Source organism: Xenopus laevis, chromosome 3S, assembly GCF_017654675.1.
Source record: "Xenopus laevis strain J_2021 chromosome 3S, Xenopus_laevis_v10.1, whole genome shotgun sequence".
NCBI lineage: Eukaryota > Metazoa > Chordata > Amphibia > Anura > Pipidae > Xenopus > Xenopus laevis.
Genome location: NC_054376.1, coordinates 60494634 through 60519213, shown reverse-complemented (window position 1 = coordinate 60519213; position 24580 = coordinate 60494634). Strand labels below are relative to the sequence as shown.

General features: G+C 41.8%; 1 protein-coding gene across 1 annotated transcript; it reads left to right on the top strand.

Moving 5' to 3' along the window:
* The first annotated feature begins 3345 nt into the window (after nt 1–3345).
* On the top strand, nt 3346–13301 carry loxl1.S (lysyl oxidase like 1 S homeolog). The gene is made up of 7 exons (XM_018255586.2): nt 3346–4745; nt 5434–5542; nt 9131–9268; nt 11265–11421; nt 12120–12215; nt 12611–12726; nt 13058–13301. Exons 1-7 carry the CDS (start codon nt 3788–3790, stop codon nt 13062–13064), a joined length of 1581 nt encoding a protein of 526 aa, XP_018111075.1. The 5' UTR covers nt 3346–3787; the 3' UTR covers nt 13065–13301.
* The last annotated feature ends 11279 nt before the right edge of the window (nt 13302–24580 follow it).

Sequence of the window (24580 nt, the reverse complement as noted above, 5' to 3'; positions counted from 1 at the left end):
GCAACCAAGTTTGGGAGTTCTACTTTGAAAGCGGCAAGTAAGTTGCAGGTAAAACTTGGTCCCTTTGTAAAATGTATAATGAAGCAATAGAATTCTTAATGAATCAGATGCAAGTTGAGTGTAGGATTGGCCAGATATGGGATGACTTTGACGTAGTTGGCCAGCTTAAATATATTGCACTATATGGACAAACAATTCCTGTTTTGTTTAAAGGGTAAGGCATTTTTAGTAGCTTAAGGCACAAAATGTTTCAATGTCCTTAATAAATTGATAATGGTTTGAGTGCAGAGGACCTCTTGCATTTGTCTATGTTTTTGTTTCTGTCACACTTTTCATTTTTCTTGGGAAATGTTAGCTGGCTGAAGTTCTAAGATTTAAATTGTTTGATTCTCTGGGTTTATCAGCCAGGTAAGCTTTGATTAAGTTGTTGTTCCATTTGATTTCAGTAGGACACCCTGAGAGTTAACAACTTGCACATTATTTTGGAAAGTAGCTTGCTGCTCTCGCTCACTTCCCAGATAGAAATGCTTGAATCTGATTCTAGCATTACCTGGAAATCTAGAAGTTTATACTTCCATCTCAGATTACAATATATAAACCAATTTGCCTAAACCTAAAAAGTCAGTGATTGAGTAGGGGGGTTTGGTGAATAAAGAAGTCTTCACGACTAAGGGCAGTTGTATAACAAACCACTGTATTTTTATGCTTATTTTAACAACACAAGGTTCTTTCAAAGACTGTGATGTATCCATAACACATGGTTAGGGATGTAGCGAACTGTTCGCCGGCGAACTAGTTCGCGCGAACTTCGACTGTTCGCGTCCGCCGCAAGTTCGCGAACGTCGCGCGACGTTCGCCAATAGGCGTTCGCGTCAAAATCGGTCGCCCATTCGACCATTCGATCGCTAAAATCGAACGATTTTCGTTCGATTCGAACGAAAATCGTTCGATCGAACGATTAAAATCCTTCGATCGTTCGAATCGAACGATTTTCGGATGATCGAAGTTCGCGAACAGTTCGCAAATTATGCCGGTGTTCGCGAACGGCGTTCGCGAACACATCGGCGGCGGTTCGCTACATCCCTACACATGGTAACATGTTCTGCCAGCAGGACTAAGAACTGCATGCAGCTATTAATTAGGCAACATACCATGATCAGTTGTGTATGTTTTACTTTCTGTGAAACTTCATGTACATTACCTTGCAAAAGTATACAGATCGTTAACCTATTTCCTAGTTGAATGTCAAATCCTACCTTGAATGTTGCTCCCTGTAATCAATTTGTTGTTTTGAGGAAAATTGTTTTATGTTGGAAAAAATAAAATAAAAAAAATAAAAAACGGAAGTATGCTTTTTGCCTAAGTAATGCGGTTGCAATAGCAACAGCATTAAATCTGTACCAACTTGGTACTGTCTTCAGAGAGTTTGCTCCAGGTTGTTCAGGCTAGATGGAGATTCTCAGCTAGATTGATATTGGGCTCAATGCAGCACAGGCAATCACCTTTTTGTCATTGAGCCACCCCACTTTTATTATCCTGCTAAACTGAAACATGTTTTCTTGCAGTACTTGTACTTACCTTTCTTCCTACTGTCCAGTCCCTTCTGAAAGAAAGGAGGGAAAAAGGTTCACAAGGCTGAAACTAAAACAGGCAGTTGTGACCCAAACAACACTAAGAAAAAACAAACTAATCGGGTCAAAACCAAACTGGTGGCAGCTCTAGACAGCCCAAATAGATAATATAAAAGCTTCATTTATGCAAAGACAACGGTATGATAGATGACAAAAAAAAGGTTGAATTTCTGGTGTCAGAATACTTTTAAATGGAACAATTTATAGTCTGCCCTTGTCCCTTCTAGTTATAGCCTTAAATGCCCCCAATCTGTCCAAAGTTCTGTTCATTTTCCAGCAAGCTCCTTCCTTTTTTATGGTATTAATAGTGAGTATGCTGCAGAAAATTGGACCATTGGGTCATATGGTATGAACAGGGCCACTCTTGCCATAAAGCAAGGTGAGAACCTTACCTACAACTTTAAGAGCTCAATGTCCAGTGCATAGCACTCTCTGCATTAGCAATGCGGCCCCACTTTGACCTATCCACTGCTAGTTTTAATTGTGGAGTGGAAAAGGGGGCCGGCAATTGGCAGCAGCCCCAGAAGCAGCACTGGGTATGAAATGTGAATATGGGTATGCGTATTGGTAGGAAGGTTAACATGTCAAGTTGAGGTTCACAAAACAGACTCCTCTTGCATCATTTCCCAGCTTTATCTGTCCTCAGATTATATAACTTCCATGTTCTTACTTTAGGATTTAATGCGGACAGCGGGTAGTGGATAAGGCTTATGTAAGTTGGATCAGGGTTGGGTCTGAATGGATAAAAATACAGGTTGCAGGTCTACCAGATGTGGGAATTTTGTGAGACTCATGAAATTTTTTCCCCCATCTGTTCTCAATGCAGGGGTCAGGGAGGGGGGGGGGGTCACATTGCGAGTTCAGAGAGTGAAATTGCTGGTTTAAATAACCTGAAATTAAACTCTTAAAGTTACCGGGAGCGGCTTTTCGCCGTCCCTGGAAACCTCTGGGGAACTGCCGCCTGGCAGAAAGTCCCCTGGGGGGAGATTTGACAGCTTTGCTATTATTATACAAGTATGAATACATACATACATACATACATAGTGGGCAGTGGTGTAACTAGATGTTACTGGCAGCCACGGATTCGTGGGCAGGCCACAAAGGCCCGGGCCTATGGCGGCAAATTGCTGGTCCCCAGTTCTGGCAATCACTGTCTGTGAAGTAGGTGAGTGGGGCTGTGAGGATGGGGTAGTGAGTGGTGTGCTAGCCGTGTGAGAGCAGGTCAGGGGCAGGAAGGTGTACAAACAGGTAGAGGACGGGTTGTGTGCAAGAGGGTGGGGGTACAGGAGGGTGAGAGTGGCCTAGGGCTAGGGGGGCACCATTTTTAAATCCAGCCTTGGTTACTGGGCCCCACAGCCTTCCTCTGTAGTTACACCCCTGATAGCGGGCCGTGAGTCAAGGTTCTATGCAGTTCTGAGCATAAATCTTTCCACCAATCTCCTTGAACTGTTCCAGTGAGGCACTCGTTTTTTTCTGAAAAAAAGTGCCATTCATTGTGCTGACATTCTGTCATTTATGCTGATTTTGTCCTGAATTAGTGCTTTATATGAAATGTGAGCCTGCAAGTTTGGTTAGGCTAAGCCTTCTTCATGCCAATCCGCCTATGGGTGGCAAGGGAAATCAATGGGCTCAGATGTATAGGAGGAAGAAGGAGAAAAGAAAGTTTGCGGGGAGGGGGGTTGTGAATGAAAAACAGGAGGGCGGAGAGGGGAGAAGTTGGGGGCGAGTGAGGGAGAGCAATGGGCATAGAAAAGAGGCTTGTACTGACTGAGGAAAGTGATAAACAAGAGGAGAGAGCAGGGAGCACATGGGAAACGAGTCAGTAGAAGTTAAAATAACGGGACAGTGAAGAAGTGACTCCTCCCTCGGAGGCTACAGCACCATTGGCTCCTAACTGCTATACTTATCCGTCTTCTACAAGGAACTGAAGCTAAATGAGCCATCTCCTGCTTCTGACCCACGAGGCTTCACTCCCGCACCCCTGCAACGAAGTGTTCTATTGAAGCCTCTCCTACCCTGTTGCATAGCGCCTCTGCGCCTCATCATGTGCCACCGAGACTGAGCTGAAAGCTCCCCACCCCTCAGCTATTTGCACCCTCTCTCTCTCCCACTGCAGCCTGAGTCCCCGGAGTGACAGCAAGCGGGTGCTGCTGAGCATGGCCTTCCCCGGGCAACTCTGTCTATGGCTTTTGGGGTTTTCTGTGGCGCTGGGGCAGGAGGGTAACAGTTGGGGGCAGATGGTCCAGTGGGAAGAGAGTGGGAGGCGCCATCGGCTACTAAATTCAGGTTCTGAGTACCAGGCGACAGGGGGAGGTACTGGTGGATCCCGAGTCCTGCTGGATGGGAGCCGTAACGAAGGCTCGAACCTCCGCCGCCGTCAAGCACCTAGTTCTCCGCGCACTAGCTCCCAAACAGTCAGGGGGAATACCAGACACCCCTTTGGCTTCGGCCAAGTGTCCGAAAACTGGCGCAGCGTAAGCGAATCAGCAAGCACTGGGCGCTTCGTCCCCTCCGCAGGGGCCGGCGGTGGTGGCGGAAGGATACGTCAGTCGTCTTCCCAGGCTTCTGTGGGTACACAGTTTTTCCCAAGGCCCCAACCCCCTTTTGTTCCCCAAGCTGACTTAAATCCTCAGGGATATGATGATGGCTACGGGTACCAGAGAGCAGGAGGAGGGGGAGAAGGCTTTTATGCGCAGTCATGGGCTGGGGGGTATGAGGACTTTTGGGAGGAGCCCTCACCACCTTTTGCACAACCCCCTTATTTTGGTAATCCCCCTATTCTACCACCAGAACAAGCTCCTCAAGCCAACCCAGTGTTGCCCCAGGATGGGCTGGATCGCCGCTTTGCTCATAGTCTGTTCCGTGGTGAAGACCCCCCAGTCTTAGCTAGTGATCCTGTCCGCCCTAGTTATGCTGGTGGGGGTGATGCTGGGTTCCCTCCTTCTGGAGGGGTGAGAGAGGGAGATGGAGGACATTATGCTCCATCTAGACCAGAACCAGCCCTGCACCCAGCCAGAGTACCAAGTGTCCCAGCCTCAGGAGGCCAAGCCCAGGTTGAGCAACAAGGCAGAGCCAGCGCAGGGAGCGTATACCGAGGCAACCAAAATGGCAGAGGTGAGTTTTCTAGGAGTTAAGGTGGCAATGCACCCACACATATTATTGTATGAGACAAAGTTTCTTTTGATATGATGTGGCAGAAGACGAGCTGACATTGGCAAAAGACTTGGATATTGGTTGGCTCATTGATCGGCTAAGTTGGAAGTAATGCCAGGTAGGCGCCCTAGGCAATCCGGGTGGCCACGTCACACAGGCAGGTGCAAACGAGAGCGTTTGGGCCTGCGTCACCACTCTTTGATGTCAGAGAGTGGCAGCCACTTAAACTTTTTCAGTGGTGGACTAGGGGTAGGCTGCTTATGAGGTACGTGCCTGTCGCCCCCAAACTTTGTGCCCTAGGCACATGCTTCTTCTGCCTACCCCTAGTTCCGGCCCTGGTTGGAGCATTTTGAAATTTGCCCACACATTGGCCAGGGTTTACTGCTGAATAGTCTGTCTATTGTTTTTACCTGTATATCTGACGACTCAGATCTAAATGTCTGTATTGAAAACAAGCGATGATTGGTCGCAGGAAATATCATAATTGTTACGTGTATGGCTACTTTTAAGGGAATTTAAGTTGCTCTTGGATAGTGTTTAAGGATATCCAGCCTGGTGACCTCTTGCTGCTCAATTGCTGACCACTTTATCCACCGGTATGAATCAGTGCTGTGTTTAACTGTAGCATATATCTGTTTTTACTTCACAGGGCTACCTGATTTGGTACCTGATCCTAGCTATGTCCAAGCTGCTACATACATTCAGCGAGCTCATCTGTATTCTCTGAGGTGTGCTGCCGAAGAGCACTGTCTCTCAAGGTCAGAACACTAACATTTAGCATCTTTAGGAAATTTATTTGTGCCACAGGTCACTTTAAAGGGACAGCAATACAACCTTTTTTAAAATAAGCTTAATGAAAAGGTCTTATAGACTTTTTGCCTATAAACAAGAATATGAAGACAGTTTCACTTTAGCACTTCCTACCACGTCCTGAAGAACTGCAAATGAGCTGATAAAACTAATTACCAATTCAATGAGAAGCCCCTGATAATGAACTGCTAAAAGGTTGCTATCTAGAGAAGCAAGGGGTTTGCTTGTTAGCCACTCCCTATTTTTAGATCACACCCACTTTAAACCACACCCATGTTACTGCAAGACCATGTCCACATTAATAGCACACCAAAAAACCAAATGGTTGATGCTCACTGCAGTGATCAGGGCCGGAACTAGGGGTAGGCAGAGTAGGTAGCTGTCTAGGGCGCGATCATCGTTTTTTTCAAGCGTTTATTTAATAATTTGTTTCAGTAATCATGGTAACCCAGTTGAGTGGAATACATCTCCTTCTCCCACTTGCCGGCAAGTAATAGCTCCTTCTGTGCGGTGCAGCGCAACATGCGTACACGCGTCAATGGAGGTCTCTGAGGAAGTGTTGTATCACGAAACGCGTCAGACCTCAGACGCTATGGCTGTATGATTGATCTTATGCCTTAATAAAGTATTTACCTTTTAAATTATTTGGAGACGAGCGATTCGTGTTGATGTCCAGGAGTGCGCGGCCTGCAAATTCTCTACTTTACACGCGTCAATGACCTCACTAATATGCTTGCTGCTCTCAGTCTTGCACAGTTTACTGTGAAAGTGTGAAGCTTCCTGCTGTCACAGCCAGGTACAGATTTGGGGCCCATATATTTGCTGTTGCTGCTGGGCTGGGCGCTGGCACAGGTACATAAATACTTGGGGGAAATATGATGTGATCAGATTTATTTTTGGCTGCTGCTGACACAGGTAAAGATTGGGGGCAATATGATGGCTGCTGGAGGGCTGTATGATGGATGGCTGCTGGGCTTGCTGGTACAGGTACAGGGGGCAGTAATATAAATGAAAACATGTTGTACACTTTCTTGCTCTCTTTATTTAAAAACCATCATGGTAAGGAGGGAAATGGTAATGAAGGACAGGGGGCACTGATTGAAGCTCTTGCCTAGGGTGTCAAACTACCTTGTGCCTGCTCTGCCACTCATATGTAAAATAAAGCTACTGGTAAGTCATATTAAGACATACCCATAAATCCATATGCCTCCTCCTCCTCTGTGTAAAATACAGTACCCCAGCATATGATTAAACACTTTAGGGGCCCCTAACAATAATTTTCAAATGTTAACAAACCCCCAGAACAAATACCAAAGTATGACACACACAGGGAGCATAGGGAAGGCAGAACAGAGCAGGAGACAGGAATCAGGACCACTCTAATATGTACTACATACAGTGACACAGTGCTGGTGCTCCATTAGCATTTTGGATAAGGTGTGAACAGGTGAACAATGTGGTCAGTTTCAGTCTGGGTCTCAGGTAGAACAGTACAGGTTTTTGGATGTGAACAATAGAGGTGAACGCAAGTGTGAACAATACAGGGGGATCACAGGTGTGAACAATACAGGGGATTACAGTGTGAATTTAAGGTTTAAACAATGCAGGGACCAATCAATCTCTGTAGTGATACCGTTTAAATCTTACATATGATAAGAAGACACAGCAGGCAGATTTTGATGTGAAGGGCCACATAAGGGGGGTCGCGGCCCGCGGGCCGCCAGTTGGACAGCCCTGTTGTAGGGGGTATAAGGTCAGTGAAAATAGCCCAACTTTTAAATTAGTGCTTTATAATGTAAAAAAGGATTACATGTAAATAGGATAAAATGTTGTTATTTTCTCAATTAAAACAATAGGCAACATATCCTTTAAAGGAAAACTATACCCCAAAAATGAATACTTAAGCAACAGATAGTTTATATCAAATTAAATGACATATTAAAGAATCTTACCAAACTGGAATATATATTTACATAAATATTGCCCTTTTACATCTCTTGCCTTGAACCACCATTTCATGACTCTATCTGTGCTGCCTCAGAGATCACCTGACCAGAAATACTACAACACTAACTGTAACAGGAAGAAGTGAGGAAGCAAAAGGCAGAACTCTGTCTGTTAATTGGCTCATGTGACCTTACATGTGGTTTGTATGTGTGCACAGTGAATCTTACGATCTCAGGGGGCGGCCCTTATTTTTTAAAATGGCAATTTTCTATTTATGATTACCCAATGGCACATACTACTAAAAAAGTATATTATTATGATAATGGTTCATTTACATGAAGCAGGGTTTTACACATGAGCTGTTTTATGCAATATCTTTCTATAGAGACCTACATTGTTTGGGGGGTATAGTTTTCCTTTAATGTGTTCATTTTTTTTGCAAAGGTGTTTTCAGATGTATACTGCCCCTTTAAGGGTTTATTTATGAAGGGTATAGGGCAAAGTACCCAGCACCATATTTTGTGCCCACAATCAGGGCCGTATTTACCATATATGCACTCAAGGGCCTGTGCCAAGGGTAAGAGCTGTAAGTGGCAGCTCTCGGATGCCTATATAGTAAATACAACTTTTTTTCAAAAATAAAAAAATTTACCTTTTCCCTGTCGCTGGATATATTTTCAGGAAATTCGGCAGCAGGGTTGGGGGTAGGGAGTCTGGGTTGCGGTTGAAGTGTGGTACAGTGTGACAGTGAACTAAGTGCAGAAATTTGCACCCAACTGTAAATGCTGCATTGGAAAGACTGGGACATGGAAATCCCCAAATACATTGGCACACATTACCTGTATGCCTTACATATAAGTATAGGAATTTCTTACAATATATTGCTCTGCACTTTGTGCTGAATGTGCTATCCCGCAGCAACCAGTCAGAATGAAAAATTTATTGGGGTCCTGTCTGAAAACAACTATCTGGTTGGGTCTGAAGAACCGGGCAGGCTTTGTGCCTGTTATTATGCTGTTACCCTCTAAAGATTATGAACTCAGTGACAAGGTCTTGCTGTGCTTGAAAAATGTTCTGTATATTTAGCAGTGCTATGTAAGAATATCAATCACTAGCTGTAACCCCCAGTGAGTGCTGAACACTGCTTTTTATGTGTGAGTGGACTTAACACAGTCAGTATCTGACCCTGGCTCAACATTAGTTGCTTTTGTATGAGAGAAAGGCTGTTTTCACTTGTGTGTATATGAAAATTGTGGCAGCAAGTCGCTACTGTGTGGATGCAGGCTTGTGCAAAGTCAACACTGGCTTGACAACACATGCTTTAGACAAATATAATTGTGTAGATGGTGAGAAAATATTGCATTGGAGCAGGGGGTGTCATATATAGCTGAATTTAGAAATGCTCTATTTGGTTTAATTCATTATTTTGTAGCCGTATTTGTGAAATGGCCAACTCAGACACATAGAACAAGTTATGAAGTGACGTAACATACATGACTCCCTTTTTCTGAGTTGGTACCTATGTAATGATTAAGTAGTCACAGAAGACAATTAAACTCTATATTGATAACCTAATTTTGCCCCAACAGCTCTGCATACTCTGCTGAAGCCACAGATTATGATGTTCGAGTTCTTCTGCGCTTTCCGCAAAGAGTGAAAAATCAGGGAACTGCTGACTTTCTGCCTACACGCCCACACCAGGCCTGGGAATGGCACAGCTGCCACCAGTGAGTAGAGGAGAATGGAGAGCTTGACAGGTTGCCTTTAACAGGGGTTGTCCATTTAAAAAGTTTTATTTGGGGATTCATATTGCCTTTAACTGGGTTGTCTGTATGAAAGTAGTGGAACCACTGAATATTTTATATAATAATAAGTGATATAAGAATTAGTGATTGTCAGAGGGAGTCATCCCCCCCAACACCCCAAACTATGTGTGCAATGACACAGGCCTGGACTGAAGCCCCCCCCCCCCCACTAGCCCACAAAATCGTGATTGTCTATGGCATCTTGCAGCAGCCCCTTTGGCAATAGCCATGGTGTTATTTTCCAGCAGGTGGGAAATGGACAGATATGTTGGCAGTTTACAAATCGGGAAGGGTATTCTTAGGCCTAGGGCAAATGAAGCGATGGATATATATATATATATATATATATATATATATATAAGTTGTGCTCACCGCTAATTTTTAAAACCATTAGGCGGGGGTGCAACGAGGCTGTGACCACAAAATGCATATAGTCAAATACAAGAGTCCTCTGCACTCAACCCATTATCAATATATTTAAGACAGAGACATTTTGGTGCAAATTCACTAAACGACGAAGCGCCTAACGCTATTGTTAATTCGCCAGCGTAGCGAATTTTCGTTAATTCGCCAACGGACGCTGGTGTAAATTCGCTAGTGTTACTTCGCAGCCTTACACCTGGCTAATTTGCGCAACAGACGTAACTACGCAAATTCACTGACGCGCAAATTATTCTGAATGCTACCTTTTACACCAGACTTCCTTCGCCACCTCAGACCAGGCGAAGTGCAATAGAGTAGATTGCTTCAAAAAAAGTTCAAAATTTTTCTTCTTTTTTTATGGGTGATAGGTTGAAAAAGATCGAACATTTTGGGGGCTACCCTCCATCCCCCTACATTTCCTAACTCATGGCACCTTAACTATACAGTGGGCACATGTGTAGGGCAAAATAAAAAAATTATTTGCTGTTTTGAAGGTTTCCCAGGCTTGTGTAATGCTGCTACATATACCTCCATTGTAACTTCAATTTGGCGCCGTATGCAAATTAAGCATCGCTAGCGTAACTTTGCTTTGCTTGGTGAATTAACGCTAGCGCAACTTCGCAACCTTACGCTTCCCCTGAGCGCAACTTCAGATTTTAGTGAATTTGCGTAGCGCTGGCGAAAATATGCCTGGCGAAGTGCGGCGAAGCGGACGCTGGCGCAAGTAAGAAGCTTAGTGAATTTGCCCCTTTGTGCATACTGCTACTAAAAAATGCCTTACCCTTTAAACAAAACAGGGATTGTTTGTCCATATATTGCAATATATTTAAGCTGGCCACCTACGTCAAAGTCATCCCATATCTGGCCAGTCCTATGCTCAATTTTCATCTGATTCATTAAGAATTCTATTGCTTCATTATACATTTTACAAAGGGACGACTAGGTTTTACCTGCAACTTACTTGCTGCTTTCAAAGTAAAACTCCCAAACTTGGCTGCCCTTTTATTAGACACCAGTGGGATCACCTGACTATATATTGATAATGGGTTGAGTGCAGAGGACTCTTGTATTTGTCTATATATATTTTTTATTTTTTATTTTATTTTGCATATATTTTTCAGGCTGAAAGATGTGGATCCACTCCATGTTCCTGCTCCATTCATTTGAACCGCTTCTGCTTACATGTAGAAACATGCAGCAGAGCAGAGTTTGGCTCAAATATGTGAAAGCAGGCATTTTCAAGCCAACATCTGCTCCGCACTGCTGTGTGTGTCTGCAACTGCACATAAGTGGAATTGATTCCATTGTATGAAGCTGGGGAATGTAGTGGATTCTCTTCTCTCAGCTTGAAAAAAATCCCCAGGCTGAGAGCAGCAGAGCCAACGACGTGGCGTCACGTGGCCTTATGTAACACTTAACATTTCTGCTCAATATGAAATATGATTCCTCAATGTTTGAATAGTACCAGGCTTAACTAGTCTATAACTCTTTACAGGCACTATCACAGTATGGATGAGTTCAGTCATTACGACTTGCTGGATGCTACAACTGGCAGAAAAGTTGCAGAGGGACATAAAGCCAACTTCTGTTTAGAGGACACTACATGTGACTTTGGGAACTTAAAGCGATATACATGCACTTCACACACTCAGGTGAGGATTTAATTTAAATTCCTGTGCCGAATTTTCCCCAAAGAAATGTTATACACAAGCCGAAAGAAAAAATAGCCTGGTGGGGAAAATATATTGCAACTTAAAGCATTGCCACAACCTTACTGCCATACTAGAACTTTTGTATAAAGAAGCTGCTAGGGCTGTGTAGTAGAAGCAGGCTTTGGGGGGGGAGCAGAGCTGGGCAATGATGGGTAATGTCCCCCACAGAAAGAGACTGGGGAAAACACTGCTGTATTTTCTGTTTTGGTTTTGCATCACATTGGGGTTTTTTTTGAGAACGGATTTGTTTTAGTCTGTAACAGTTTGTGCACAATATTAAAGATATTCTGAAACAGCACAAGTAACCATTTTAAATCTTATAATAAACGAAATAAAAATAAATAAACTAGTTGTCATGTAATTGCATATTTTGTTGTTTAGTCTGTTTGTAGTTGTATATCTAAAGGACAGTGGCATATGGGTCAAGTGTGAGCATTTTGTCGCCCTTCTGATTTTCTGATGGCTGCTGTTGTGATAAAATACCCACAATTGCCCTGAATAGTATCACCTAAACACTGTCATTGCACTAATGGGTCAGGTGAGTATAGTTTGGAAACACTCAACTTTCCAAGATAATATCTCAGCCATTGCATTATACTGTATACATTTATATTGTTAATTAGTTGCTTTACACACAGGGCCTGAGTCCTGGGTGCTACGATACGTACAATGCAGATATAGACTGTCAGTGGATCGATATCACAGAGGTGAAACCTGGAAACTATATACTAAAGGTATGCAAGCACAAGATTTGTCTTATTTACATTCTGGGGTAGGATATTCTGCAAAGTGTCACTTATTTACCTGCTTATTAGTATTTTTAAGTAGGGGCGTCCTTACTAGTGTCTTCATATTAAAGGGATACCAATGGTGACACTATTCTAACCTTTCTTTTAGTGTCCCTAGGACTCTCCATATGGCCTGGGGATGACTATAGTACAATAAAGAGATTAAATCTTTACCCTTAAGTTCACCCAAATTAACCTTCTAACTGGTCTTCTAGTAGTATCTAACTTGGCATTCTCCCCACATTTCATCCAAATAATTCAATTTCAAGTTTCTGAAAAAATAAAATGCATTTTCTCTTTATTATGTTGCAGCCTGATAATATTTGTTGTATATGTCTTAGGTTGTAGTGAATCCCAAGTTTAAGGTTCTGGAGTCGGACTTCACCAATAACGTGGTGCGCTGTAATATCCACTATACTGGACGTTATGCATCTGCTACAAACTGCCGCATTACACAGTGAGGTTTAAAACATCTGTCTGTCATTCATCAAACCTTAGTTCTTATTCAGCCTCGCATCTTTTTCTTTTCCATCTTCTCAACTCAATGTTTAGCTGCATATTTTATGTATTGGCTTAATTAAGTAGGGGTGCCTTTTAATAATTTTTGTAAACACTACTGCTGACAAATGACCTATTGCCTTCATTTCTACTCTTACAAATGCCTGGCCTTTCTGCTTTCTAGCTTTTATCTACTGTTACACCTATCGGCTTTCCTTTTCTGCTGCATTTCTCTCCACCAGTGTGATCATTTGTTACTTGCAGTCATCATTTATCTTTTTATTTCTAAGGTTTTGAGCAAGACTTTCAAGTACAACGTACCTATGGGAGATCAAGTTCCTGAACAAATCAGTTTCTTTTTCTTTCTTACTCACACTGGGATTTGTATTAATATTTGTGTAAAAAGATTTTATTTTTTTAAATAAAATCTATTTTCTAATTTTCAAACAGATTCATGAATCAGAATTGACATCTAGTGAGGGTAAACAAGGCATTAACAAAGTCGTAAAATAAAAATGTTTGTTCTCTTCAAAATGTATTTCCTTTTTTACATCTTTGGTGAGAGATGAAAGTACTACATATATAGGAAACAGATAGATGCTATATTAATTTAAAACAAGCAGATTTAAATGCAGATTGCAAGTACTGTTGTAAAAACAAATCACTTGGGTTATTTACTGGACATAAAAACTCCTCTGTCTTTATATCAACGAAAAGGTTAAAACTGAAAACAGGGGCGCTTCGCCAATGAGGCAAGTTGAGGCTGTCGCCTCAGACGGCAGCGCCCCAAATGCCGCTCCTGGTACTTTAAGAGCCGAATTTCTGTTTTTCAAACTGGAAATTCAGCTCTTCTAGCGCAGAGAGCGCAGTTAGGCTCTCTGCGCTAGCATCCTGGCCCTCTCTGCTGCCCTCGTGGACCCCCTCAGGCGCAAAAAGGTAAGCGCACAGGGGAGGGGCAACTGCTGCTGCAATTGCTGCTGCCTCAGGCGGCGGAGGGGCCAGGATCGCCCCTGACTGAAAGGACAGTAATATTTCAACTGCACCCCATCCCTGGGTTCCTCCTAGCCATGTTTATTTATGTACAACCTAGTTTTTTTTCTGCCCCCCCCCCCCGTGACTCAACCAACAGTCTTTCATACTGTTCATCTACTTTATTCCCTTTTGAGTCTATGGTTTGGATTTATCTTTTGCAGTGCAGGTGCTTGGGATCTCAAGCACCTCCAACCACAATGAGAAATGTTTATAACATCTTCAATGGAGAAGGATATAGTATTTGACCTTTCCTTGACTTCCAGTATTTTGTTGAATTTCAGTTTTCTGAATTTCTATTTTTTAATATTTAATAGATTATTTTCTGAAACCCAAGTTCTGTAACCCAAGTTAAAAAAACTGACAGGCCAGGATTGATATTATATCTACTCATTAGTTGTACAACATATGCCTTGTGTTATCTAGTATGTGCAAAATCTGCAATTAGTGTGTAATGGATACTGTTTGCTGCAAAGGCATGTGGCTGACTATATGGAGAATGCCTCAATAAAGATGTACAATGGCTGCTCGGATTCACATGTAAAAAAACATAAAAAGAAATATTCTAAAGCTACATTGCCACTACAATATACTAATATGCATTGAAACCTTGTCCAACCTGTTGACAATATATGAAAGGCTTGGGTTCCAGCATGCAGGTAGAAGGGGTCTTGACTCCCTGAGTCTGAGATGAATAAGACCTTCACTTCCTGTTGCTGCCGCTGTGGGAGAGATCAGTCTTGACCAGACAGCTGAGATTGAAAAAGATGTTCCCTATAGTGTTAAACAAGAGTGGAGACGAGAGGCCTCTGGGTGTGAACTGGTGACTGAAGATGAAAGCAAGTTCTGCTTAAACGGAAGAATTTAGCATAGTTTGGTGTTAAGGGTTCCCAGTATTTTAGGCAATCCTGGGTTATAAGTCTCAGTAAGAATGATGAATGAAAAAAGTATTAATTTAAACATGAAATTGCACTATTATGTTGTTCATACAAGTGAAGCATCTGCCTTCACATTGGCTGTCAATAAACCTTTAATTTATGCTTACACCTGGTGTTCCTGTCTCAAGACTCTGGGACCATACACTGCTTCTCTGCTTACCACTTCTAATTCCACCACAGATGGTGTATGTATACGAGCAATTTGCCAGCATGTTCTTCTTCTCTTTTCTCCTCTAATAAGCATTAGTAATGAGATAATCCATTATATAATTGTGTATTATGGCATAAGTCACAGTCAGGGGCTTTTCCAATACTATTAAATCAGTGTCGGACTAGCCCACCAGGAAAACTTCTGGTGGGCCCAGGTGTCAGTGGGCCCTCTTGCTTCTAATCACATAGCCTATTTCATGGGCATTCCCTATTTCTTTATGGGAAAAATAATGGAAGAATAGAGTAAGTAGATAGTTGTAATAGTAGTATAGGAGAATAAAGAGGTTGAGTGAGGAGAGAAGGAATAATAGTTTGGAAAGTGGGCCCTCAGTGTAAGGTTTTCTGGTGGGCCCCTGGCATCCCAGTCTGACACTGTATTAAATACAGTATCCAGTGTGGGAGCTACTGCTTTCTAAGATTATGGCACAGATTATCTGATGCCTATGGATTTGCAACTGGTTTGTTAGCAACAGAGCCTACCAAGTTGTATTGACCCTTAGGTTCCAGAACTAGGCAGATGTTCTAGTGCTCCAAAGGATAAAGTTTGTTTTTTAAGGGGTTGAGTGTGCTCCTTACAGAGAAATTCATGCATTGAATTCCAGAAGTAAGAAGCAGCAAAATAGAAAGGTTTAAGAAAAAGAATAGCAGTGGTTGGTGGTATAAAAATGATGGCTCAGAGAGGATCGGAGGAGACGGCCAAGAATATATAGAGGGACAAGTAAGCAAATGTAAGGAGGAGCAGAGGCGTGAAGGGCTTTGAAAGTTAGCAGAAGGAATGTGTATGCTATTATCTGCTAAACAGGCCACCATGATAATGATTTTACCAGAGGAAAAACAGATTCCTTCTTAGGAGAGAGTAGGAGAATTGTAGAAGTAGAGTATAATATTGATTGCAGGAGAGCAGGATTGGATTCTGTAAAACCTGTTAGTGAGAGGTTGCAGTAGTTTAAGCGGGATAGGATAATGGCATGGATTAGGGTTTTAGAAGTTTTGAAGGGGCGTGTCTTAGTAATATTACTGAGGAAAAAGCAGCAGTTTTGGTAGTAGCATTAAATACGATTAAAGAGGGATAGGTTTTGGCAAAATATAATGCCCAGACAGTGTGAACAATCAGCAGGGTAAATGGTCATGCTATCAGTAGTAGTAGTAAAAGGAGACGGGCTTGGTTTGGGTGGATGATCATGAGCTCTTCTTAAAGAGATACTGACACCAGAAAAAGTAACTTTTTTAATATCTATTATCACATTATCTTTGAATGCTATTTATAATTTTGCCATAAAAGTATCTGCCTGATGATTTTACATTACCATACTTACCCCCTATTTTCCCTATGAGGGGGCTGCCATATTTGTGCCGCAGTAGTCTATTAGCATTAGAAACTCTAACTGACAAGTTGAGAAGAGACAGTCAGGTTGACAAAACAGTCAGGTTTAGGAACTTCAAGTAGCAATTACTTATAAAAGCAGAACTATCAGTGAAAAATTATCAGTATGACCTATAGTCATGTAGATTAATATTTTGAAAATAAAATCAGCCAGTATCACTTTAAGCTAGGTTCAATTTGAGGTGGTGTTGGTTCATCCAGTAGGAAATAGCTAGGAGACAGTAAGAGGCAAAAACAACAGCAAAGCAATGGTTAGAAAAGTAGGAAGAGAAAAAGAATACACTGATTACTGATGTCAGGAGCAGTGTCGGACTGGCCCACCAGGATACCTGGAAAAGTCCCGGTGGGCCAAGGTGTCAGTGGGCCCTTATACTGCTAGACATGTGGCCTATTTAATGGCCATTCCCTATTTCTATGAGAACAAAGTGGCTAAATAGGTGGAATTATAGATTATAGTATGTAAAGAAAAGAGCCTAGGAGAATAGAGGTTGAGTGAGGAGAGGAATAATAATACTAATAAGAGTGAGCCCCTGGTCTAAGATTTATTGGTGGGCCCCTAGTCAAAGGTTTTTGGGTGGGCCCCTGGTGTCTCAGTCCGACACTGGTCAGGAGAATAGAGAATTGGCATCAGAATGGAATGGCCACCCATATCAAAAGTATAGGATATGTCTGGGAGAATGAGAATTGAGTAGTGTCTTTTGGCCTTGGCAGTCTGGAGTTCTGGCTATCCATAAAAGAAAGACAGGATGGGCAGCCTTTTTAAGGATGGGAAAGAAGGAAGGGAAAGTACTAGAAGTGAGAGGAAATCAATATATGAGGTAGGGCTGGAGCACACTATTTAAAGGAACAGTAACGTCAAATTAAAGTATTTTAAAGTAATAAAAAAATATAATCCAGTGTTGCCCTGCACTGGTAAAACTGCTGTGTTTGCTTCAGAAACACTACTTTTGTTTATATAAATAAGCTGATGTGTAGCAATGGGGGCAGCCATTCAAAGGAGAAAAGGCCCAGGTTACACAGCAGATAAGCTCTGTAGAACATAATGTGTTATCTGTTATCCACTATTTAACCTGTGCCATATAGCCCTTTTTCAATTTCCACCATTACTTCACAGCAGCTTGTTTATATGAACTATAGTAGTGTTTCTGAAGCAAACAGATTGGTTTTACAATTACAGGGCAACATTACATGATATTTTCATTACTTTGAAACACTAAGATTTTTTGGTGTTACTGTTAATTTAAGTAACTATGCGGGCATAGGGAGTTAGCTGCAAGTGGATAGGACAGAGGAAGCTGAGAAACTCCTCAGTAGCAGCATAAATTGACTTAATGAAACATGAGATTTAAGAATGTTGAGATTATTTCTTTGGGGGGTGGGTTGTATGTGCAATTGTAAAAGATTAATTTCATGAGTAGTGATGGGCGAATTTGCGCCGTTTCGCTTCGCCAAAAAATTTCGCGCGAAATTCGCGAAACGGCGCCGGCGTCTCGTTTTTTACGCCGGCGCCCGTTTTTGACGCCGGCGCCCGTTTTTCCGACGCCGGCGCCCGCTTTTTGCACCGGCGCCCGTTTTTGATGCCGGTGTCCGTTTTTTCGGAAAAAATTTTTTTGACGCCGCGAATTCGCGCCTGGCGAATAAATTCGCCCATCACTATTCATGAGGGATGAAGAAGGGTGTTGAATATCGAAATCAAGCTCTGTGGATTTGATTAGTTCTTATTTATGAGGGTACTATGAGAAATTTATAAAGGAAGTCTGATTTTATATGGGACCCCCCCACAGATATAAATATGCCTCTCTGTGTATCAGGCCATTAAAAAGGTGAAGCTAGGCAAAACATTGATAATTCCCAAACACAAACCGATATCTCCCATCTGATAGTTATCATAGAAGAAACAGGCACAAAGGCTGCAAGTAATGCACTACATGTACTTTATAGCGTATGTCACGCAGGGGATCAATAGTCTTTCTTTTTGTACAAATTGCCCCTTAGGAAACATGAAGCTTTTCATTTTATGCAATATGTAGCAGAAACCAAAATAATGATGGTTTAGAAACTGTAACTCTTTTTCCTTTGGTGACCTCTGGTGAATAGGTGTCACATACGGCTCCCTAAATTCAGAACTAGTGCTAAGCTCCCCGGTCAGTGCTCAATCTTCCGCCTGTAGCAGCCACCTTTGGCCTCGGGAGGAGCCCTCAGCTTCTCAGATGCCGTCTTCAAGGAAAACTATACCTCCGAACTGAACACTTAAGCAACAGATAGTTTACATCATATTTAATGGTATAGTAAACAATCTTACCAAACTGGAATATATATTTAAGTAAATCTTGCCTTTTTACATCTCTTATGATGGTCTGTGTGCTGTCTCAGAGATCACCTGACCAGAAATACTACTTGGTATGTATATATTTGTGTGCACAGTGAATCGTACGATCCCAGGGGGTGGCCCTTATTTTTTAAAATGGCAATTTTCTATTTATGATTACCCAATGGCACATGCTACTAGGAAAAATATATTATTATGAAAATGGTTTATTTACATGAAGAAGGTTTTTACACATGAACTTTATCTTTTAATAGAGACCTAAATTGTTTGGGGGTATAGTTTTCCTTTAAGAGCTGAATGAGCAAAGGGGAATGTTCCTTACCAAGGTTTAGGATGGAAGGTAACAACAGCTTAAAGGAGAATTGAACCCTAAATTTAGACCCCCCCCTCCCTTCTCCCTCCCAGCCTAAGTGTCACCCCGGATAAATGCCCCTTTACTTACTTTACTAAGTCTTTACTTAACCCTCCGTGCAGATTCTGTCCAGCGGAGTTCACGGGCGTTATCTTCTCTTCAGGAAGTAAGTGCCATATCAGCACATGCTCAACTGGAGAATTTTTAGCGACAACTGCACATGCGCCGAAATCATCTGAAGATGGCGCCCGTGAACTCCGCTGGACAGAATCTGCACGGAGGAGTAAGTAAAGACTTAGGGGCATTTGCCCCGGGTAACACTTAGGCTGGGGGGAGGGGGTCTATGTTTGGTAGGGGGTTAGTTTTTTTAACTTTAGAATTTAGTTCTTCTTTAAGGAGTAGACTATAAAGAGTAGCCAGGCAGGCCGGGTCGGTGCAGGCATCACACCTGAGTGGGGTAATGGCATAAATGGGCAGTGACCAGGGTGGAGTGGGAGTGTAGCTGGGCTGAAAAATGGGCAGAGTAGGCATGAGAATGGGCAGGGAATAGGTGGGCCAAACCATATAAGGAGTTATATTCAGTAGATAAGGTCATGGAAGGGAGGGATTCATCAGGTCCTAAGAATACACCAGCTATTACATTGCCGTTGAATTTTTAATTCCGTCAACGGCCCCCCGATCTTTTTATTCTGAACAAAATATTCAAAAGAAGATGTGGAGGGGTGCTGGGTTGGTTTAAAGACTCCAGGAACTTGATATTTAATGCTGTCCCGTGGAAGACAATTCTCACTTGAAGGGTCCCCACAAAAACATCAACGGTTTGGTCAATTAATGTACAATGCTTGGTGACCTGGCGGTGTTTAGCATTTGTACTGTATTTAGCCAAACACATATTTACAATTTAACAAGGTTCTTAATTTGAACTTTTGTACTTTTTGTACTTTGCGATGCACCTCAAGAGAATGGTTAGTTAGACTGTATGTCCTCACAACAACAAACACCTTTAAAACAAGGCTAGAAATGTGTAATCCAAACAGCAGCCACCAAGCTGACTTCAAACTACAACTCCCACAGCCAACTGAATGGTTAACCAACAGGCCCTTAGCATTGTAGGCTGGTAGGATTTTCTGTTCAAGGTTTACATTACAGCAGATTGTCTTTCTGTTTGTTCTGTCCTGCCATGATGCAAACTAGACTTCTAGACACAAAAATCTTCATTATTATTTGAAACTGTTAATAGAATTCCTGGAGAAAAAGTTTGTGCGTGGGCGTGCAAAAAAATGGTTATATAAAAGTAGCCAGGAGATAGGGAGGGGAACTGGGCAAGGTCATAAGCAGAGTGGAATTCCACTGATGTGTTTAATTGATGTCACACAGCCAAGAGGAGGGACATAACAAGGTCACTGAGAGTCAACATCAGAGCAGGGGTTCCATGGGGGACTGAATAGTGATGGAAGACATACAGTTAAAGTAAAACCGTTACCAGATGGTTAATTACATGGGAGAGCTGAGCTCCATGTATAGGCATTTATAAAAGTGATGGTACACTGTATTCGTAACCTATATTTAGGTTTTTCAGCTGAGCTTCAATCAGATTATTGAAAATATATATCTGCATTTAGTTCCTCTTTGAGCAAAGGGTTTCTTTCATGGCTTGGAAACACAAATATTTTTGTTCTAGTAATGAAGCACGTCATTACATTGCCTCATGACAAACTCCCCTTTTTTACATAGCTTCCTTAATAAAATCAAGATAAATACATTTGCACACATCTAAGAAAAAATAATTAACTTACCAGGCTTCATATTAAAATTTAATCAAGGAGGGGTATCTTATTAACATATTCCAGGCCATCTCCTTCCCTGCTTTTACACGCAGGGGACTGAATCTTCCCCATTCTTCCCCATACTATAAACTCACCCCTGTCTTTTACAGGATAAAAGAGTGAAAAAACATAGCGTTATTATATTGATTACAGAGGCTACTAAGAAACTGTTATTCTTAAATTTGTTATCTGAAATTCCTCTGTCTATAAATTATATAGATGATAATGCTGTTGAAACATACATTAAGCTGGTCAAAAATGATATTGATTTGGTTAAAAAAAACAATATTGATACCATTCCTGCTAATATAAGGTTTAATATGTCTAGGAATGAACAACGAGAACTACGTACTTTGATGAGCAAACCAGACATAATATTCAAACCAGCAGACAAAGGGGGCGCCCTAGTGGTAATGGATAAGGACCAATATATACAGGAGATTCTAAACCAGCTAAGTAACGAGGAGGTATATAAAAAAGTCAGCAAGGACCCCCTCCCTGAGATACAGAAACGTATAGCACAAATCATTGACCAAGGGGTAGAGGATGGCATAATTGAGACAGACACAAAGAAATTTCTGATAAAGGAACACCCTATGACACCAGTTTTTTACACGCTGCCCAAAATACATAAAGATCCCATTCATCCACCGGGTAGGCCCATAATGGCAGGCACAGATTCAGTATTTTCCCCTCTAGCAACCTATCTAGATAAGGTTTTACAGCCACTGGTGGTCAACACTAGATCATATCTAAAGGACAACATGCAACTGCTTAATCAACTGCATAACATCACTCTACCAAACATGGAGGTCCAATTGGTGAGTTTGGATGTAGGCAGTCTATATACCTCAATATCACATGAGATGGGGATACAAGCAGTAAGTGACAGTCTCCAATATATTGATCACAGTGAGTCGGAACGATCCTTTCTGATTGATCTTTTAAAAATAGTGTTATATGAGAACTACTTTCTGTTTGGAGACACATACTATATGCAATGCCGGGGCACAGCCATGGGGAGTAATGTGGCGCCAACCTATGCCAATCTGTACATGGCAAGCTTCGAGGAACAGTATGTATATCCAAATGTTTTGTTTTCTTCACACTGTATTTTCTATCGTCGCTATATAGACGATATCTTTATGATTTGGAATGGTGATAGGGACACCTTACGAGAATTTTACAACTGCCTCAATACAGCGGTACCCACAATCCAATTTACACTTGTCTCTGATCAAAAATGTGTCTCTTTCCTAGATTTGAACATATACATTGACAACAACCGTCTGGAGACAGACTGGTATAAAAAACCAACTGATCGTAACACATTACTACACTATAAAAGTTGTCACCCTCCAGCTCTAAAGAAATCTCTACCTAAGACACAATTAGCTCGAATCAAAAGGATTGTATCAGATGCAGAGCTATTCCCCTTAAGAGCAGCCGAAATGATCGAACGCTTCAGTGATAGAGGATATCCCAAAGAGGCCCTCACTGAGAGCGATGAACACATGAAAAATATCCCAAGAGAAATTTTGCTTGAAAACAAAAACATACCCAAAACACAAAAGAGATTGGCTTTTGTAAGCCAATATACATCGGCCAGTAAACACATAGCCATGGTTTTACGCAAACACTGGCATATACTACAAAAATGCTCCCCAGACATTGAGGAGTTCACTTCTCCTCCACTGATGGCTTATAGGAGAGGGAGGAATATCAGAGACACCTTAGTAAAAGCAGATATTGGCCCAACTAAAAAAACAGGCCAGCAATACCTAGCTGATATTAAACCGGGAACTTTCCCTTGCTTAAATTGTGCACAGTGCAACAGTGTGACCAAAGGACAAAGCTTCACACATCCCCACACTGGGAAAAGATTCAGTATTAAGCAATTTTTTACATGTGAATCTACATATGTGATCTATTTAATCAAATGCCCGTGTGGACTAGGATATGTGGGAGAAACAACCCAGAAAGTAAAAGACAGGATCTCAAAACATAAATCAACCATAAGATGCGAAGACCTGGAACTCCCTATACCTGCACACTTCCATACAGCAAAACATACACCAAGTCAGCTGAGATTTCAGATTATTGATGGTGTCCCCAAATTAAGAAGAGGGGGCGATCGGTTGAAAGTCCTCAAAAGAAAAGAAATGTACTGGATAAATAAATTGGGTACGCTTTGGCCCAAGGGCCTTAATAGGGAATATACACCTATGTGCTTTATTTAAGTTATAATACCCTTTCTATTCCACCTAGGTCAGACAACACCTTCTTTTGTTCTGATTGGTTTTAACCTTTTACTGTATTTTTACAATTTTCTGAACATGATTTTTGTCTTTTAAGGTTATCAACATTTATGAAGAATGGGTACATGATCCCGGACTGCATCGAGGAGATTCCATTTGATTCCATTTGGAACCATCCTCTCCGGGTAAAAGGTACTGCAGTGTCTATAACCTTATATATTGTTTTACTTTTATCACTAAGTGTCACTTTTAAATTTTTGTCTTATAAATACAACTAAATACCTAGTAAGGAATTGGACTGACAAGATACACGGAGAATGCATAACGCTTGGACTTTACTGGACTTTCATGAAGTCTTCACTTGATGGGTTAAACTTAATTGGGGGTGGGTCCTGATATTGTGCACTCCCCCAGTGTGGGGGATAAATGTTTGTATCACACACTATCAGGCAGGCTTGAGAAAGGGCAAGACAAGGCCCGAAACGTTGCCTGTTACTGACCAACTTTAATAAATTTTTCACATTTTTCAAACAAGAGGTGCTGCAGTTTTTCCTGTTTTGCTGTACAATTGGCCTATGGCAAGGGCCTATACACTGCTTTGCACTCTGCCCGAAAGGAACCTATACGAGGTGGTTGAAGCACACACATCTGTGTACTTGTATAAATTATATCTTGTCTCTCCGAAATCAACTCTGCTGGCAAGAAGCAATAAGGATAAAGACTGCTGAACTCCATCTTAAGCAAGCTTTTATTGACATTTGGTCTATATATTGGGACCTAATTGACTCTAGTTGTAAATCCCATTCACTTGGATTTCTACAACTTTAACTTGTTCTGTAAAGGTTATTTCCATATGTACAGTATTGTGTTTACAATTATCTAGCCTTCCACCATATCTCTGTACAACAGTACTTTTCTTGATTAGTGTCATGCCAGGGCCACCTTGCCCTGGCATTTTAAAAGTTAATACTGTAATTACTCAGTCTCAGGCTCACACAGAGACCCTTCAGTGTATATCTCACCAGGGGGCTGTGGAAAGGTGACATCCATATCTGTCATCTGAGACGGTCTGGAGCCACACCATTTGGGCAAGGAAGCTGGGCCAGTCTGTTCTATGATCGGCTGATCAAAGAACAGAGCTGTGGACCTAGAGCAGCAGGGGGGGGGGATAGCTAGTAGAAAATTATGGATTATAGGAAAGTATCCATATCTCCTGTGTCATAGGATTCACAACCTCATAACTTACATATTGGTTATGAGGAGGTCACATGCTTCCTAACAATACCAAACAGGGCTAGCCTATACCCACCTGTTAGGAGGGCTGGTTCCTGGAGGACTGGAAAGTGGGAACCTATTACTGTTTGGTATTGTTCTTCTTGCCCACAAGCCTGCCCATTTTTTTATTATAGTATTGGGTACTGGCAAGTACCCATATTATATTAAGGGATATTGGGGAATATTGCCTGAGAGTAGCAAACCCCCTGCAG